A 17,879-nucleotide genomic window follows, 5' to 3' on the forward strand; every position below is an offset into this window, starting at 1 on the left:
CTAAAAAATCATTCATATTGCCTCGTGGTCAGTGATTGAAAATTATATTTTCATTCGTCCACTCAGGAGCGTGTTATCCGTTACTGACGAAAATTGTCAGTTATTCCCGCGCTTACGAGCATCAATTTTCTGTTAAAACTCATCACTCGAAACGGTCGATAACCTGTGCTCGTATATTCGACGGTGCGCAAGTAAAATATTTTATACAGTTCAAAGTATCGGGGAATGGAAAATAGTCTAACAAATATTTAGCGAAGATCGAGCCAATTTTTATTTTCAATAAGTTTCCTTCCTTCGATAAATACAATCGTCATCAAGTACCTCTCCCTCTTTCTCTCTCTCTCTCACTCGATTGATTAGTAACGCGATTTCACATTGCACATGCGCAAATCCAGCGATCAATCTTTTTTTTCGTTCTTTCGATTCTTTCGTACACATATGCGTTTACAATAATAACATCCAAGCAAAAATGTACAACGGGAGGAATGTCCAGCCGAGACACGTGGCAAAGACGAAAGGTGTTGGCCGTTACTTCGAATGCAGGATTTCGACCAAATGTTTACACAATTCTCCCTCGCGCTCTCTCTCTCTCGTCGGCTAAGAACAGGAGGACAGTGACAATGACATAAATCCACAACCGTACTAGTTGCTATCGAGAATACATTCGCATTGTATAAGATTGGGGAACGAAAATAATTGGTGAAATATAAAATTTATTATCTGTTTGACACTGAACGTGAGATTAAAATCGATGAGATTCGCAGAAGAATAAAATTCTCATTAATTACAGCGATCCAACAACTGCGAACAAATATTTAAGTGTTGTTGCGATAATAGATTCTAAAGAAGTGGCGAAGACCCGAGTGTATGGCGGATCGTGTTAAAAATTGATGGGGCACAAGAATAATAAAACCATCAGAAACTTTGCCAAAAAATCAATTCTCCATTTCAATCGGTAGGGCATTGAAAATGAATTGATTAACGTGGATTCGAACCTATTTTTTCCATCAAATACTCCGCCGTACTCGCGCGTCTTCTTTTTGTTTTTCTCGACTCTTCCCGTTTATATTTCGACGATTGTGATGTTCAACGATACTCGTTCGACGTACGGGGGCATCTCTCACTGAGAGAGGGAGAGGGAGAGTGTACGATTTATAATAATTGTAATATAGAGTTCCTTTAATTATTATGTTTATCGTTTTCGTAATTCTCTTAGCTCTCGCAATGTCCATGTCTCTTCCACGGGATCATCCGATCGTGGCGCATGTTACGACTCTTGGCGCGAGTTCGCGCATTTGCCGAACGAGATGAGGGCGCGCCGATGACATTATGATCGGTGGTGTTCCGACTGTTCGCATAAATAAATAAATAAATTTTGTCGAAGCCGAATATTCGAGACTAATTTTCTTGCCATTCGTTATCGTGTGTTCTCATCTCGCCTCAATCTCAAATTACAACATTTCCGTACAACTTTTTTATACAAACGATCAAATCCCGACGAGGAGAGATATCCTTAGGCCCTTTTTATAACTGTTTGTTTTATCTTTTAATTCCTCGAAGAATTACCGAAATATTCAATAATTAGATATTCGCGATGGATAATCCCTGTCAACAGTCTCGCGAGTTCATCTCAAAATTTCCTCACTGATACAGATTCATTTGTTTTCTTTGGGACACGAGTTTTCATATGATTGATAAAACTGGATGAAATCGGTAAAAGTCGATGAAATCGAACACAGATGCGGGAGCGGCTCGAAAACGCCGACAGAGCCGAGTACTTTTCTTTTGCTCCATTTTTCTCTACATTTGTTTTTTGTTTTTTTTTTTTCGTTTTTCCATACGCGCGTGTATGGCTGCATTGTCGTACTCGAATATTTCGGGTATTTTCTTATATTTATATACATATTTTCTCTCAGCAGAGCACACACGCACACACACACACACACACACACACACAAGTACACGCGGCGGCGACACACGTGCATTCAAGATCATTTCAGGTAAAATAATAACTGGGCGAAGAATTTACAAATTCACGCCGCCTCCGTCTGACCACCGGTGTACGAAGAAATAATGGCGACCGGATGTCACGCCGGTCGATCCAAATTTGAATATGTATACACGATCCTCACAGGCAACAATGCATTTTTTATCACCTCGTCGTTACTTCAAAAATTCATTTCTTTCACGTTTTTACACAATCGTTCACATTCATGATGAAAAAAAAAAATATCAACAAGTCACGTGATCGCTAACTCGACAACGCGCCGCCTCCCCTCAAATTTTCAAATGCTTCCTTCTCGTTTGCGACTGCATTAATCTCCTTTCGCCCAATATTTCTCGTTTTACATCCTTCTTAAGGATTCTCACGCGTGGCCAACGGCTAGCCGATCGTTACAATTGAAATGTATTTACAATTTTGTTGATTATGGGATTAGTGCGAGTCTCGCTGGTTTTGAGACCGAGCTATGTTGTTGTTTTTATTTTTCTCTAGAATCTACTTATATTTTTTAGAAAACTCAATTTTCAAACCGATAACTGCGAAAAGAAAATTCACTCGGTATTGCATTATTTTGACAATCGCAATCGCCAACGAAAGACACGTTGCTTTCCTGCTCGCTCGCTCCAAAAGCTTTGATGAAATATCCCAATCAGCGTCCAATATGAAAATAACCAATTGGACAATTGACGAAATAATAGAGTTATTCGATAAATGAATTTACAATTTCGCGTTGCTCGGAGTTGCAATAAAGTCGACTCGATTTTTTAAATTAGACTTTCAATGAAGCTTCACTTTGTATTGAACGATGCAAAACAATTAATTAAATTAAATATTACATTTTTAATTGATTTCAACTAATAAAAAAAGAAATTAAATTAATTACAGAATAAAACGTATTTTGACAAAGTATTTCGATAAAATCACGTCCAAATGAGGACTCGAATTGCTCTTTAGATACAGGAACATAAATGCGCAGGTTCACCATGGACGCTAACGTGGACATTCAATTTTTTTAAATCTACTTTTTTATATTTTTCAAACGTCAATTACGAGAATTCGAAGAAACGTTTAACAGCGCTCAATTGATCGAACTTGATCAACGCTCACTCTCCGGTTATTCGATTCGTTTACATTTTATTCATCTCGCAAACGTGTCCGTTTATTATTTCCATCAATTTTCAACGCTCCGAGCCCTTCGATCAACAATTTATCTTTTATTTATTTATTTTTTTCACTCACGTTACGTTCTATCGATTTTTCCAAACATCGTTTCGTTCACTCGCGTAAATTTTTTATTGGTGAATTTGTCTTTTGCTCGTAAAAGATTCGACGATTTGAACAAATATTTTTATCACTCGCGTAAATTTGTTGAAACTTGGAATATGCTTTTCGGTGAAGTCCGGTAGCGTAGTCAGCGTTATGTTGAATTATAATTATTAACGCTTATCGCCAGCAATCAGCGTCCGAGTGTCTTCGCACGATAGCGATGGGCGAAGTTTGACGCCCGGAGCTGGATGCCTGATGGCGAAAACGTCCCTAAATATTGCCGCCACTGGGATAAAACGGAAATCCACCGAATTGAAAGTTGACCGGAGTTTTGGGTGAAGCGCAAGAGTAGAGAAAATCATCGGATTGCAATTGTGTTCGATTGAGATTGGGTTCGGAAGCGGATCTAGTGATTTTCGGCAAGCCACGAATGAGAGCTTCGAGACTGGCGAGTATTTGTCGAAAAATGGGCCTCTCTTCGCGGGAGAATTTAATACAATCTTCGGTGAGCCTTTTCAACGCTTTTGGCGTGTCGGAACGTAATTTAAGGAGATCCGGTCTCAAATATCCACTGCCAACTTTCCAAAGTATGTGATCTTTGTCGCTGACATTGGAGTATGGCAACTGACCAGCGAGGAGTTCGAAAAGTACGATTCCAAAAGCGTATACGTCCGACTGAAAGCTGTAAGGATTTTCTTTTTTCTTTTCCATTCTGATAACTTCTGGCGCCATCCAAAGTATAGATCCCGTAGGTTGATGAGATTGTTGAGAGCCCGACCACCTCGTTTTCGCGGTAGCAAGACCAAAATCTCCAATTTTCACGGTAAGATCATCGTGCAAAAATATATTGTTGCTCTTGAGATCACGATGGATGATATTTTTAGCATGAAGATAATCCATTCCCTGAGCGGTTTGTCTTCCAATTTCTATCAGCGTGAGCAGCTCGAATTTCGATTCGAAAACATGCAAATGTTTGTAAAGCGAGGAGCCTTCGCACCATTGAGTCACGATTGCTAATTTCGGTTTGCTCACGCAACCCATAAAAAGTAGAATGTTCACGTGGCGAGTTTTCCTCAGGACGGCGACTTCGTTTTTGAAGGCATGAACCTGGGCCGAGGTTGGATTTTTCACCTTGAGAGTTTTAACCGCTATCGGGCCGTGCCAGTGGGCTTTGTAAACGGTCCCGAAAGAACCCGAACCGATTCGAGAGCAGACGAGGATTTCGTCCGCAGGAATTTCCCAATCTTCGATCGATTCTCGCGGAGCGAGCAGATTCTTTGAGGACTCGTCGGCCGATCGGGCTCGCGGTCGTTTCGGTCTTAGAGTACTCGTTGGACTCGCTTGGGTCGATTGGCTGTGTTTCGTTGGACTACTTCCCGGGGATATCGGGCTCTGAATCGTTCCAGTACCTCTCCCGACACTCTGCGACCTCGCGTACTCTTCCGCGCTAATCGAACCCTCTCCTCCTCCGGGTTTTACCGCATTGTAACAAACATTTGGCGCCGAACTCGAACGATCCTGTTCAGCTAACGTTCGAGGATGCCGCTGACTCCTCGACGGTGACATATTTCGACTCAAATCATCGCTCAGTCTTTCCGGTTTATACGCCAATAATGTCTGATAATACGCATCTTGCATTCGCACTTGGTGACACAACGCGGGCACTCCCCCCGCGCATCTCTGATGAAATCGGTAGTTACATATCCTACAATAAAAACCCTGGAACAACAATTTTCTGCAACACTCGCAAAACGCCAACGTGAAAAATGTTTTTCGCACGTATGTGTGCGATATCGATGTCGCTATTGGAAATTTGTCCAATATCTCAACCGATATTTCGTCGCACTCCAACGAAGATATATCCGTGTCCCATGCAATCGGAATCTTCTCAGAATCCATTCCCACGGTGTATACTACGCACATCTCTGTTGTTAAGTTACGCAGCTTCATCGCCTTTGCAAGGGCATCTCGCAGTGACAAACCGTCGCGAACCTGCAATAGTATTTGGCTCATGTTATAATCTTTTTTTCAGACTCTATTCCATTCTATTACGTATTATCTTCAATTGTGTCGAATGATTATGCTGATAATGATTACAATAAAGAAGATCTATCGTCTGTTCCAGTCTTGCTCACTTGTGTAATGCAATATCTATCGAAAGATTGATATTCGTTTTCATAAAAGTAATACTTAGCAAATGAGTTTTGATATAAAACTAAATGCACATTTCTCTATTATTTTTTTTAATTCTTTCAGTTTCAAAACGCTCAAGTATTAAGACGAATACAAAACTGAGGATAAAAACAATAGTATTCTTGTGCTGGGAAATAAAACATGAATTTTTTCAAGAAATCCAACCAAAATGTCGTATAAATTTGTAAATTCAAATTTCTTTCGACACGAGGGAACATGAACTATTAGTTCTGATCCGTCGTATTTGGAATATCTTAATTTTCAGAGATTTCTAGAACATTGAATTTCCAAATGCCCGACGAACGTTTAATTTTTAGAGCCTCTTTCGACGCATTTATACCAAGCTCTAAAATGGAAAGGGCAAACCTAAACAAAGAAAACGGAGTTTACGGAGAAAAAATAAAAAATAGTTGAAACTTGCCTGAACGCTGGTTCTCTGTTGATTGGGTAAATATGCCCGGAGTAGAGATTTGGAGGGTGTTCTTGGGCTGCAATAAGGATTGGATGGATTGTTGTCGTCGTGAGTATCGGTGACAGTTGAATTCAAAAGTTCATTGAGCTTTTGTTCCTTGGATTCGAGTTCATGAAGTTTTGATGTAAGTTCGTGATACTCGTTGAGATAAATAGAGGGTGGATGTTGAAAGCCGGCGAACCGATTGTTGAGAGCATCAATATTTTGTCGTGTGACCATGATGACGGATTGAATGTTACGGAGTTCGTACCTGAGAGGGTCGGTGTCAGGATAAAGGTCGTCAGGGTCACTGAGCTCACCAAGATCGACGACGCAAGCACCCCGATTGTTAGTCTCGGACGACGAAGACGACATTTTATCACGTATTTTTATTACCTCGTTGTTCGCCTTGCTTGTTAATGACGTTACGTTATCGAAGCGCCGACGACGCATCGGCGTTCTAACCTTTTTCCCGGTTAACCTGGGACTCAACAATCCCGCCAATTCCCTATCATTCAACGTCTTCAACCTGGCCTCGCCGATCACGGCCATTTTCCAGCGTCCGCCAGCATCGTGGACACGGACCTCTAACTCTCTAACTCTTCACCTTCTCTCCCACCCTCTCTCGCTCGACCACCAACACGCTCCAATACTAATCCAACACCACCACCACACCATCATCAAAACCCACCTACCCGCCACCCCAACCGCCACCGCTCACTAGCCCGCGATGACTCTTCTTCCTTCCTCGCTCACTTTTTCCTCCTACCACCCCGTCGCCGAGGCTGCGTTCCTTCCGAGACGTATTTCAACCCCCCCACCAATATTATATTTTTCTTCTTCATATCTACCATCTACCATACAGTCTTTTCTCCCACTATGAATTGTTGCTTCAAATTCTCCTCTCTCGCCGTGCGAGAATTGGCGCGCATGCGTTCGGACATGAATTTCGTTCTAAGGTTATGAGATGCTGGTGCGTGAACGTTTACCGTTTTCTTCTTGATGGTTTCGTGCACGGTGTTCTCCAGCCGTTTTTTTTATTTATTGAATTTTGAAAATTCTAAATTGCTATATTCTCGAGTGAGAATGTATGTTATGAAACATTTGATTCCCCACACGTATAGAAAAGTAGAATAATTAATTTTATACTGTTATCTTTTTTTGAAAGTCAAAAATGTGCATATGTATATACCTGTATGTCTCATATATCTCGTATCACGCAAAGCGTCTGCGATCACGGACTTTCCAAACTCTCCGATGGAAAACCATATATGAAATGTATCGAAACGTAATTTTTCAAAAACAGTCTACGGCTTTTCTCTATCGATTGCGAGAAAACTTGTCTGAATTATAAAATCGGTGAAAAATAGACCATTTTTTCATTTCTTGGTTACGATTTTCCATCAAAATTTATGCCAATCAATGCGTGAACAAATTGTGCAAAGTTTTTGCATAGATTGACAAAATTTTAATTTGAAAGATGTTTAATAATTTTTTGTAGCAGCGAATTTCGTCGGAATGTTAGACATTTTTTGCATTCCGCGACGTTTACTTCCGGTAGCGTTCCATCAATATCATCAATATAAACAACGGCGGATATTTCAAATGATTTTCAGGTTATGTCAACCGTTTTGGAACGCTTCAAACGAATTTGATGCTTTTCATACATTCGCATTTATTATTCAAATAGTTTGATAAAAAAAATTGTTTCAAAAGCCGTCGTCAACTTTTTTGTTGGTCATACGGTCACCCCGGTATCGTTACATGTGAGCGCCGTGGGTACGTTCAAGAATCTGCTAAAATTTCACTGACGTACGTGGCTCCAATATCCTGTTGCTTGTTTCATTGTTGACGAATTACAGCTGTTTGTACCAACTTCCATACATTTATCTCCATAACAATGAAACGATCGATCAATGGAAAAGCAATACATCGGCGGGCTTTTTCCGTTTTTAGTTGACTGTTTTAAAGAGCGACGTACGGAAAAATTACACTTTTTCGCGGTGTGCGCAGTCTTTGAGTTCATTTATATTCTGTAAACAGAAAAGTCGTGTTGCATTCCACTGACGTCACTGCGGACGCCATTGACGTCAGTGACGAATGATATCGTTGCCAGGGCAACCAGAGTCGATTTTAATTCGACCCGGAAACTGCACATCAATTGCATTCTCGCTGATAAATAGAAAAACAACTAATACTAAATTTTTTAATCCACTCGATAACTTAACATTTATAGATGTTAGATCCATTTTCAATGAATATTCCTTAACAGCAGTTCTTTCTAAATCAAATCATAATTGATTTACCTCTGACTCCTCTCACGACCAAGGTCATTTGCGAAACTCTGAAAACATCTCGTCAAATACATTTGCGGATAGCGACAAAAGAACACGGTACGTGCGAAGGAAAGAATGGCGACTACTTTGGCAGGGAAAATCGCTTTTGTCACAGGTCGGAATGAACACGCGATTAATAGTGGAGTACATAAATAATAAAAAACGAAATACTATTTGCTAATAATAAGAGAAAAACGAATTTCTTATAGGTGGAGGTTCTGGGATTGGTAGGGCTGCTTGCAAAGCTCTCGCAAAAGAAGGGGCAAAAGTCATCGTGACTGATCAGAATATCAAAAATGCTGAAGATACTGTTGCATCATTAACTGGTTACTATGTTTTCATTTTTCATATCTTATTTCCATTTATTATCAAAATGTTAATAAAGAAAAGATTCCAACGGGAAACAAACGAACAACGAATGACTAGTTCTTAATCAATTGTTTGGGTTTGCAAGTTGTTTTTAATATGTTTGAATATTATCATTCTCAGGTTCAGACCACGTTGCTCTGAATCTCGATGTTTCCGAGTGCGAGAGCGTTGAGACAGCGTTCAAAAACATAGACAGTTTTTACACTGATCCGCCAACAATTCTCATCAATTCAGCTGGCGTAACAAGGGATAATTTCCTGTTGAAACTAAGCCCGATAGAATTCCAGAGAGTTCTGCAAGTCAATTTGACAGGTACTTTTTTGGTGACACGCACAGGAGTTCAAAAAATGCTCGATGCTACTTCCACAGCCGGAGCATCGGTCGTCAATATTAGTTCTATTATAGGAAAAACCGGCAACATCGGACAATGCAATTATGCCGCCTCCAAGGCCGGAGTCGAAGCTTTGACGAAAAGCGCGGCTATGGAATTTGGAAAGTACGAAGGGCAGCTATTTAACGACAACAATAATGAAACTACATTTGATCACAAACTATTATTAATTTCACTATTTTTTGCCCTTCTCAAGGTTTGGTATTCGAGTAAATGCAATTTTGCCAGGCATAATTGACACAGATATGATCAAAACAATTCCTGATGAGGTGAAAAATATGTTTTTAAAAAGGATACCATTGGGAAGGATAGGAAAAGCGGAAGAAGTTGCGGAACTGATACTCTTTTTGTCCAGCGACAGGAGCGCTTATGTGAATGGAGCGTCGATAGAAATTACCGGAGGGCTTCATTGATAGCTGGTTTATCGACGACGCAGGGAATTTTTCATTACTCAACTTTTTTTAATAAACATCTTTGACGAATCGATTATTTTACACAGAAAAGTTTCTTATAAACACAAGCAAATTTGAATTCACTTTCTTTTTTTATTCTTCAATTTCCTGGCGTGTTTGTGAGCTTTGTACTGCAACTTTCGTTTGTCGTCAAGGATTTCTTTGTATTTGCGTTTGTTGAATTTAGAAAATTCTGCATCAGCCATGAGCTCGTCCACAATGGTACGCTTACGTTCTTTTTTGGTTAGTCTTCCATTGTAATAATCTAACGGTGAATCTATGACCTTACCGATTTGGAAATATTTGGGCAAAGCTTTTATGTCATTCTTTTTATAGAAATGTTTTGGATCGAGAACCGATCTCATTTGAATGACTTCGAGATCGTGTTTGATTTCGTCTGTCATTTCGGTTGCCGGTAAATTGAACCACTTGGCGCCTTTAGTTTTTTCTCGCTCTTTTTGACGAATCCTCCTGACTGTTCTCAAACTTTGTTCGTATTTCGGTACTCGCTCTAATTGCTCGAAACCTGGCTGCAGCACAGATTTTTTCATTAACTCGTCAACGGATTTTGCGACGCCTTGATTTGTTATTTTCTCAACGTCAACCGCGTGTTTTGGCTGCTTTCGACGTTTGTTATTCCAACCCATTTCCTTTTCAAATTCGTCCAAATCCAGATCCTTGGTCGACAACTTTTTGACATTTGCCAATGTGACGGCGGTTCTTTTTACCAATTTTTTCGGTTTCTTTTTGCCTGCTAATAGTTGCGAGGGTTCGAGTCCTGAAAATGACCAATCATAAGTTTGGCATATCTGCTGTTGACGTATGTTAACGCTTTTCAATTCAATTGCCAAGAATCTAACCTCAAATGTAATTACGCGATTTTAATGAGCTTTTCAAATAGTGCGAGTGATATTTACCAATGTCTTCGAATTCCACATCATCGTCGCTGTCTAATAATTGATCTCTCGAAACTAAATCAGCTTGGCCCCGTGTGTCTATTAAAAAATCCATCGTGTTGAGGTTATACAATTGCTCTCGACGTAATCGTTTTCCTCGCAGATGTGAGGTGAGACTGGCAACGCGCACTGATCCGCGGCAGTTCCGCACGAGGCGCTACTATCCTCTTTAACTATCGGTGGATTCGTTGACAAGGGTAGTATAGTCCCTGGCTGTGATTTTTCAAATTGGGAGAAAAAACATGAGAAAAATCCTGCTTTTATTGCGTTTTGAAAATTGAATTCACTTCTTAATTTTTTGGCAAATTATGAAATTTATGTTGATATTTTAAGAGCGTGTGAGTTGTGTGTAAACATTGAACGCCCATTAAATAATCGAGAAATAACATTGCAGTTTCATAACATCCGGATAACGGTAATTATTGGCTTCCGTGAATCCGTGATTCGAAATGACAATCGCGTACACTCTTGCTTGACGTGCGTGAATACGGCGGTGAGTAGGAGGACAATTTCGTTGAACAAGGAAAAAGGGAGAATGCGGAGACTTTCGAAAAAACGACGAAAGGAAGTAGGTACTGAAAAAATATACCGAAGAAAAGGAAAGAAATGATCCTCGTATTAGGGAGTTAGTTGGCTAAAGATTGTGGATGGAAAGTTGACGGACGGTGCTGTCCGTTGTATCGTTAACAAATGAAAAACACACGCTGTGTTATATGGGGTGAATGTTCGTAGTGCACAAGTGGGGGACAAAAAAAGAGGACGATGAACACAATATACCCGAAGTGCGCGTGATCGTAATTTCACAGTGCACGAAGAACCGCACACCTTCATCAATTTCCATTCACACCTCCCATATTAACGAAGTTGATTTTTTCTGTTTGATGAAAAAATGAATTCTTAAAATTGACAAATAATAACAACATTCATATAATATAAAAATACCAAAATAAATTGTCCTAATAAAATAATGATCGTTAAATATGAAAAATTCGACCATGATGAGCGATAAAAACGATAATGATAATTAAAACTATTAAATAAATTGAAGAGGCAGTGTTTCAAACAGTTGAATATATTTCGAGAGATGGAGAAAAACGTGCTTTCGTGTTTCGTATTATTATTTTGTACCGTGACTTGGATAACGTGTCTCGAAATAAAAGAAGACAAAGAAAATTTGAAAGATATCTCGTTACCGACGAGCGCGACTCATCATTTAAGGGCCGTTCATCATTCAGCGACGAATGAATCCGCCGTTATTCCAACGGAGAAGAGGAGCTCCGTCGATTTTCATCGAATTTTCGATTTATGGAATCCGTTGGTGTTGATCGACGTTTGGAAGAATAAAAAGAGGGATTTTCAAGTTTCGGAACGATGCTTCGAGGATTTTTCGACCTTTCTTGACGGACTCGAGTCTTCGACGAGTTGGGCTTTCCGAAGTGAGATATAATGCACGCTCAAAAAACAAACAAACACACTTTCGCATTTTATAATATTACTTACGATAATTTACAAACAATAGGATCGTTCGACATATTCGTGGGAAACGGTAAGCGATATAAAGGGAAAATTTTCCTATGCAGAAAGTTGTTCCCGTTGCACCTGGTCCGCGTCGTATGAAAAAAAAAAGACCGGTCTTACGTGGATTCGCAATGCACCGGATTAACTTGATCCCGTATTTACTTTCTTATTCACCGCGATTCAAGGCGCGGGCTTTTGCACTTGCTCCATTACCGTAGTCGCGCGGGTTCAAGAAAATTTCACGTCCACGCGCGTTTCCAACCTTTCACGCAACGCTTCATCGCTGTTTTCTCATCCTAATGAACCCTCTTACGACTTTTCCTCTATTTAAATTTTATTTCATTACTTTTTCGCTAGCCCCGGTACGCGCTAATGTTCCTCGCATCTATAATTTCATAAGTTTTTCTCATTTTATGGGCATGTAAATAATTTATGTTGTTCATTTTATATACTGGCTCCGTAATAATGCACTTTTTCCTCCGTTTTAAAGTCTTCGATCGCTTTTCTTTGCGTCTGCATTTATCGAGAATTTCAAATTTCTGAAAAAACACGGACGAACGACGATTTCGCGCAACCTCAGCGCAGAAAATGTGAGAAAATTGTCCGACGCTCGCGCAATTTCTATCACCGCCTTCTCACGTCTAATCACGGGTGTTCGGTTGACCGATTAAGCGCGCAACACCTGCCACTTCGATCCTGCAACATTCTTGCTAAAGTGAATCGCGTCTCTCTCTCTCTTTTTATTATCCTTCCTCGTCTCTCCTCTTCGTCGGTAGCGCGTACGCGTCGACTTCCCGCGGCGGCGGTACTTTTGTATTCCCACGCCGCTCATCGTTATCGAATCCTTCCGCATTTTTTTTATTTCGCCCGAATCACACTCGACGTTCGTTCTTTTTAAAAATATGAAAAAAACGTATCCTCGTTACAACCCTCGTGCTTATACAACTCTCTATTTCGATGCATTTCTTTCAAGCATTTCACCTCTTGTCTTATATAATTGTCCTCATTAACTAACTTTGTACTCACAACCGATTTATGTATTCTTACGATCATAAACGCGCTCCGAGTTTCGAGAGACTTGCATAACTGCCCGATTTTAAACTCCAGCGGGCGGTATATCGACCTCACGCGTCGATATAATTATTAATTGTAGAAGGCGAGGATGATTACGTTATCCGCGTATATACTCGAGCAAATTTTTTCCTCTTCCCAAAGGACGATTTATTAATCGATTAACCGATTGGCCAATTTGAGATAAACTCGAGAGTCTTTAAAACAACTATATTTCCGAGTTTTTTAAGGAGGTTGAAGCGTATCTTGTGTTAAAACTATTTTCCAACTTTGCACATTAAAATTTTTTAAACAGAAAGCTTGAGACAGAGTATTAAACTTCTGGCGGGATATGCCGATGATTCACCGTCGTGAAATTGAGATATTTATTTTTGAAGTTTGCAATTTTTTGAAAGCTTCCATAAGAGCCCATGCTTAACCTTGTCATTTTTGACAACGAATATCTCGATTACCAGGCGGTGAAACCTCTTCAAATTTTTCACACATAGTTAAGCGCTGTTCAAGAAGATTCACGTAAATTTTCAATTCATTATTTTGGAATAATAATAAAATCTAATGTATTTTTCGTATGATGTGTCCTATATAATCGCTTCAACTTCCTTAATTCACTCGCGGTATCAAAAACTTTGGTAAATACTTACAACGCGTCTTCCTTGTTTCGCATTTTCATTTTCCTACTTCCCTCTCGTGATTTTTTTCAGATTTAATATGAAGATTTTTAATACAATTTTTTGGTTTGCTTAAAATTAGTCGCGGTATCATTTCATCAATGATGAGTCATGTTTGAAAAACAATTTATTCCAAATACGGTTTAACTTTCTACATCTCTCCCCCCCCCCTCCCTTCCCCTTCACATTTAAATTTATAAGAATTATTACAAAAATAATTGTCGTCGTTGTTGCCGCTGTTATTACACCTACCTCGATGGAAACTTTGCTCCTCGCGGATCTTATCGACATAGCTCATTAGTTAAACTTTCCTTCTTAACCGTTCTAATTCGTTATAAGAAATATTGAATGTATGCAGCATTATTTTAACGAGGCGAGTAAACGAAGGGGTGGCAGATTCGAATGGGACGCGGAAATGCCATGAATTTAATAATTAAGGCAGGCCATTTCGCATCGAGTCCATTCGATAAAATCCATTATTCTTGATCTGAGATGAAGGAAAAAAGTTAATAGCCAACACCCACCTCGAGAGGTGTTGGCAACACACCGAACGTAATACCGACCAAATCTTTTCCTGTAGAAAGTGAGAAAGTAGTTTATGTATGAGCTATGAGTATGAGGAAGATAGACTGACAAAACGTGAGCACTCGCGTACATTCCACCGTGTGCCTAAAGATAATAGTAATCGTAGCAATCATCATCGCGAGAAAAATAATGAAGAACGTGGAATTTTATTCGTTTGATTGGAGTGTTGGATGCCAGTGGACGACACAATTGGGGCCTGTTCTCGGGCAGCAAATATTGGATAGGTGCGTCCGATCAGTGTCGGCAAATGGACCATGATTTCACGGAGATCGTAAAAATAAATCGAACCGGAGAATCGCATGTTAAACCCGATATTCCACCGTTTCGGGTTTCGGTGAATTCGGTCAAACTCGTACTCGATATTCTTCAGCCCGGCATAAGCGGGGTAAGCGATTCATCTTGTTTATATCCGCGGGCAGTTGAACCGCTGCTGCGTGCAACGTCGATCGAGGAATAACGTCGCGTTTCATTGCGCTCTATAGTTTTTTTTTTTTTTTTTTTAGAAAATATTTCTCTTTCCAGAGCCACGATATAACGATTGGAATTTGTACACCCTCGAGTTGCCGACCTCGCGATCTCGAACGAATCATTCATTTTTCCTCGAATGAAATGTTTCCTGGCCTGCCGAGAAGGGTGACGGTTCGACACGTGAGAAATCTTTCGGAAGGATACGATCTGTGGGACGATCCAATATTCTACGTTATTTCGTAAGATTCGTCATTTTGAGTCCGGCAGTTACGAAATTTTCTGATTTATAATTTAATGCTCGGTCGTTCGTGCGAGCAGTATCTCCGTGGTCCTGGTGATTCTTCTGGTGACTTTCGGAACTATGTACGACTTGGCTCTCCGCTATCGAGTTCTCAACGGGGAAGAAAATGTCCGAGAAAAGAGAATGAAGAACAACGAGAGCGAAGAAGACGGCAGATGCGTTGAAGGAGCGAGAACAACGGGGTCGAAAATTAATTTTGAGGGGGAAATTACAATGTCGAAACTCTGGTCAATCGAGCAACACAATGGATCTCTCGGTGAGCAAACCCTCAGACATGCGTTATCTTGTCGGAAACGGTGAATCAATTGAGATTGAAAAAATATGTCTTTTCAGACGTGTGGAACGCCAAAGACGTGCCCCGACCGTTGTCCGAAGCTCTTTTATCGTTCAGCCTCCTCTTGAACGTCTCGAAACTCGCGAGTTTGGACGTCGGCACCGACACACTCGCACCCATCCATGGCCTGCGTTTCGTATCGATAATTTGGATCATTTTGGTCCACACTTGTCTCATGGTGAACGAAGTGGCAGGTACGCTATTCGAGCGTTACGCGGCTCGGAATTGTTTCCTCCTCTCGCTTCACTTTCCATTTACTTTGTTCATTTTTCAAAGATTTTCAAACATCTTTGTTTTTCCTCTCTCAACTCTCCAACGATCCCGAGATACTTTAACGGCCCATTTCGTTTCCAGACAACAAGATGTTTCGCTCGAAAGCCGAAGAAGACTTTCTCTATCAGACAATCAGCAACGGAACTTACGCCGTTGATACATTTTTCTTTATAAGGTTATACAAAAATGTGCTCGCTTCGCTTGGCGAATTTTAACAAAAGTTTCGCATCGTTTACCGTTAAATTACTTTTCAGCGGTTGCTTGGTCTCGTTTCTCTATTTTCGTACGATAACAAAAGAGCGAATAAGAGAGAAGAAAATAACACAAGGATTCTCTGGGAAAATATTGCAATTTTTGGGGATGATGTCGTATCGTTATTTTCGTTTGACACCACCTTACTTGCTGGTCATCGGACTTATCCAGATTTCCAACAAATGGTATCACGATCATTCGGTCATTGAATTGACGACTCTCGATCACGAGACCTGCGAGAAATTTTGGTGGCGAAACGCCCTTTACATCAACACGTATTTCGATATGGATGAAAGGGTGAGATTTCAACGGGAAACCAAAGTTTTTGTAAATTTTATGAACAAACGATGACTTTTTCGATCAACAGTGCATGGTCTGGAGTTGGTATCTGGCAAACGACACACAATTTTATACGATCGGAACAATCGTACTCATTATCGGCGCAAGGTACGAGGAAAGCATGCTTTTAACATGCCACTCGCGCGAATATTATGATTTTAAAGAGATCAAATTTTTCGCGATTCGTCGCATATTTTTTAGTTTCGTATCGGTCGCGGCAGCCATTGCGATTGTCATTTTAATTGCCTCCTGGATCACTACAGCTGTGATTACTTTGAACACGGGACACTTACCGACGTGAGTCGATCGAATGAATCGTTTCAAAAGCAGTGCTGCCAACGGATTCTCTCAATGATTACTCGCATGGTTTTCCAGAATTGAAGAACCGTTCGCTCACTACGAGAGTCTCTACGACAAACCGTGGACGAGAATCGGGCCTTATTTAATTGGAATGGCGGCTGGATGGTATCTTTGCAAGATCGAGTGTAAATTGAAAATGAATAAAATCGTGGCGCTCGTTGGATGGAGCCTCTCAATCGTCACGCTGCTGAGCATAGTTTACGGACTTTATGGCAACAATTTTGATCCCGTATCGTCCGCCCTTTACACAGCTTTGTCTCATTCGGGCTGGGCTCTCAGTGTCGGATTCGTAATGATCGCTTGCGTCACCGGCAACAGTGGTGAAAAATCCTTCATTTATTTTTATTTTTGTCTGTCTAAAAAAAAAAAAAAATAAATCAGATTCTCGGTACATTCGCGTACCGAGTACTATTGGCAAAAACTCGCTTTCACTTTCAGGAGGGATCGACAAAATTTTATCATGGAAATACATTTATCCCCTTTCGAGATTGACTTACTGCGTCTATTTGGTCCATCCAGCATTGACGAGAGCGATGATTTTACGCGGCGAGAGCTCTTTCCATCTGACTCAAGGATTTGTGGTAAAAAGAAAACGTTTTTACAATTTTATCTACTAAGATTTCTTCCTTTCGCACAGTAGATCCAATTCGACGAGTAGAAAGTTCCATACGAGTCCGGCAGGGCTCGCCGCTTTTCCAACTTGAATCTCACCTCGTCGAGTTCTCGATCGTCGATAAAGAAAAATGTAATATCGAAGACGAGATCGAAATTTGAAAATTTCGATCTCGTCGTTTCGGTAAATTTAGTTCATTTTTTGGCAGAATTTATATTACCTGCAAAACAATAAATTTCCTTTTCAGGCTATTTTATTCTTAGGAATCGCTGTCGCGTCTTACGCAGTCTCACTGATATTGAGTCTTCTATTCGAGGCTCCGATGGTGTCCTTGCTAAGAATCGTTCACCCTCTTCGTCAATGGAAACAGGATTGATGCGCCTAGCTGCCTTATCGCTGCGATTTCTTTTCAATTTTCTACTAATTATATATCAAGTCTTTATCAAATCGATCACGCGGAGAATAAAAAAATATCTCTTCCTCGAATTGGAAAAAAGTAACTTTTACAAAAAAATTCGATGGAACTAAAAAAAGATTTGCAGCTAACGGCTGAAGGGAAAGTTCAAAAACGAGATTCGTCGTGGAATGGATTTTTTTTGGAATCAAGGAAACCACTCGACGCGACGAGACCTTGAGCACAAGTAGAAACGAGTCTCGCATCTTTTGTTTCGATCGTGTGAC

At 40.3% G+C, this 17,879-nt stretch overlaps 4 protein-coding genes across 7 annotated transcripts; 2 read left to right on the forward strand and 2 right to left on the reverse strand.

The window, feature by feature from the left end:
- Positions 1-247: 247 nt before the first annotated feature.
- Raf (Raf oncogene) lies at positions 248-6,795 on the reverse strand. The gene is made up of 2 exons (XM_043420720.1): positions 5,883-6,795; positions 248-5,260 (listed from the first exon to the last, which is right to left on the reverse strand). Exons 1-2 carry the CDS (start codon positions 6,462-6,464, stop codon positions 3,539-3,541), a joined length of 2,304 nt encoding a protein of 767 aa, XP_043276655.1. The 5' UTR covers positions 6,465-6,795; the 3' UTR covers positions 248-3,538.
- Positions 6,796-7,807: 1,012 nt separating this feature from the next.
- On the forward strand, positions 7,808-9,539 carry LOC122411713 (estradiol 17-beta-dehydrogenase 8). 2 transcript variants are annotated; one of them, XM_043420724.1, is made up of 5 exons: positions 7,808-8,363; positions 8,458-8,574; positions 8,738-8,929; positions 9,023-9,113; positions 9,205-9,539. In XM_043420724.1, the coding sequence occupies exons 1-5, from the start codon at positions 8,324-8,326 to the stop codon at positions 9,419-9,421; spliced, it is 657 nt and encodes a 218-aa protein (XP_043276659.1). In that variant the 5' UTR covers positions 7,808-8,323; the 3' UTR covers positions 9,422-9,539. The 2 variants fall into 2 exon arrangements, with proteins under 2 accessions (XP_043276659.1, XP_043276658.1); XM_043420723.1 differs by having other exon boundaries at positions 7,810-8,363; positions 8,738-9,113.
- Positions 9,449-10,515, reverse strand: LOC122411712 (deoxynucleotidyltransferase terminal-interacting protein 2). The gene is made up of 2 exons (XM_043420722.1): positions 10,378-10,515; positions 9,449-10,238 (listed from the first exon to the last, which is right to left on the reverse strand). Exons 1-2 carry the CDS (start codon positions 10,469-10,471, stop codon positions 9,541-9,543), a joined length of 792 nt encoding a protein of 263 aa, XP_043276657.1. The 5' UTR covers positions 10,472-10,515; the 3' UTR covers positions 9,449-9,540.
- LOC122411709 (nose resistant to fluoxetine protein 6-like) lies at positions 10,504-17,684 on the forward strand. 3 transcript variants are annotated; one of them, XM_043420717.1, is made up of 13 exons: positions 10,504-10,613; positions 10,811-11,852; positions 14,423-14,643; positions 14,781-14,965; positions 15,045-15,283; positions 15,361-15,555; positions 15,716-15,809; positions 15,889-16,183; positions 16,254-16,333; positions 16,427-16,522; positions 16,601-16,905; positions 17,024-17,166; positions 17,446-17,684. In XM_043420717.1, the coding sequence occupies exons 2-13, from the start codon at positions 11,501-11,503 to the stop codon at positions 17,572-17,574; spliced, it is 2,334 nt and encodes a 777-aa protein (XP_043276652.1). In that variant the 5' UTR covers positions 10,504-10,613; positions 10,811-11,500; the 3' UTR covers positions 17,575-17,684. The 3 variants fall into 3 exon arrangements, with proteins under 3 accessions (XP_043276652.1, XP_043276653.1, XP_043276654.1); XM_043420718.1 differs by having other exon boundaries at positions 10,532-10,613; positions 10,750-11,852; XM_043420719.1 differs by lacking the exon at positions 10,504-10,613 and having other exon boundaries at positions 10,722-11,852; positions 17,462-17,684.
- The last annotated feature ends 195 nt before the right edge of the window (positions 17,685-17,879 follow it).

The sequence above is a fragment of the Venturia canescens genome, chromosome 5 (assembly GCF_019457755.1).
Source record: "Venturia canescens isolate UGA chromosome 5, ASM1945775v1, whole genome shotgun sequence".
Lineage (NCBI taxonomy): Eukaryota > Metazoa > Arthropoda > Insecta > Hymenoptera > Ichneumonidae > Venturia > Venturia canescens.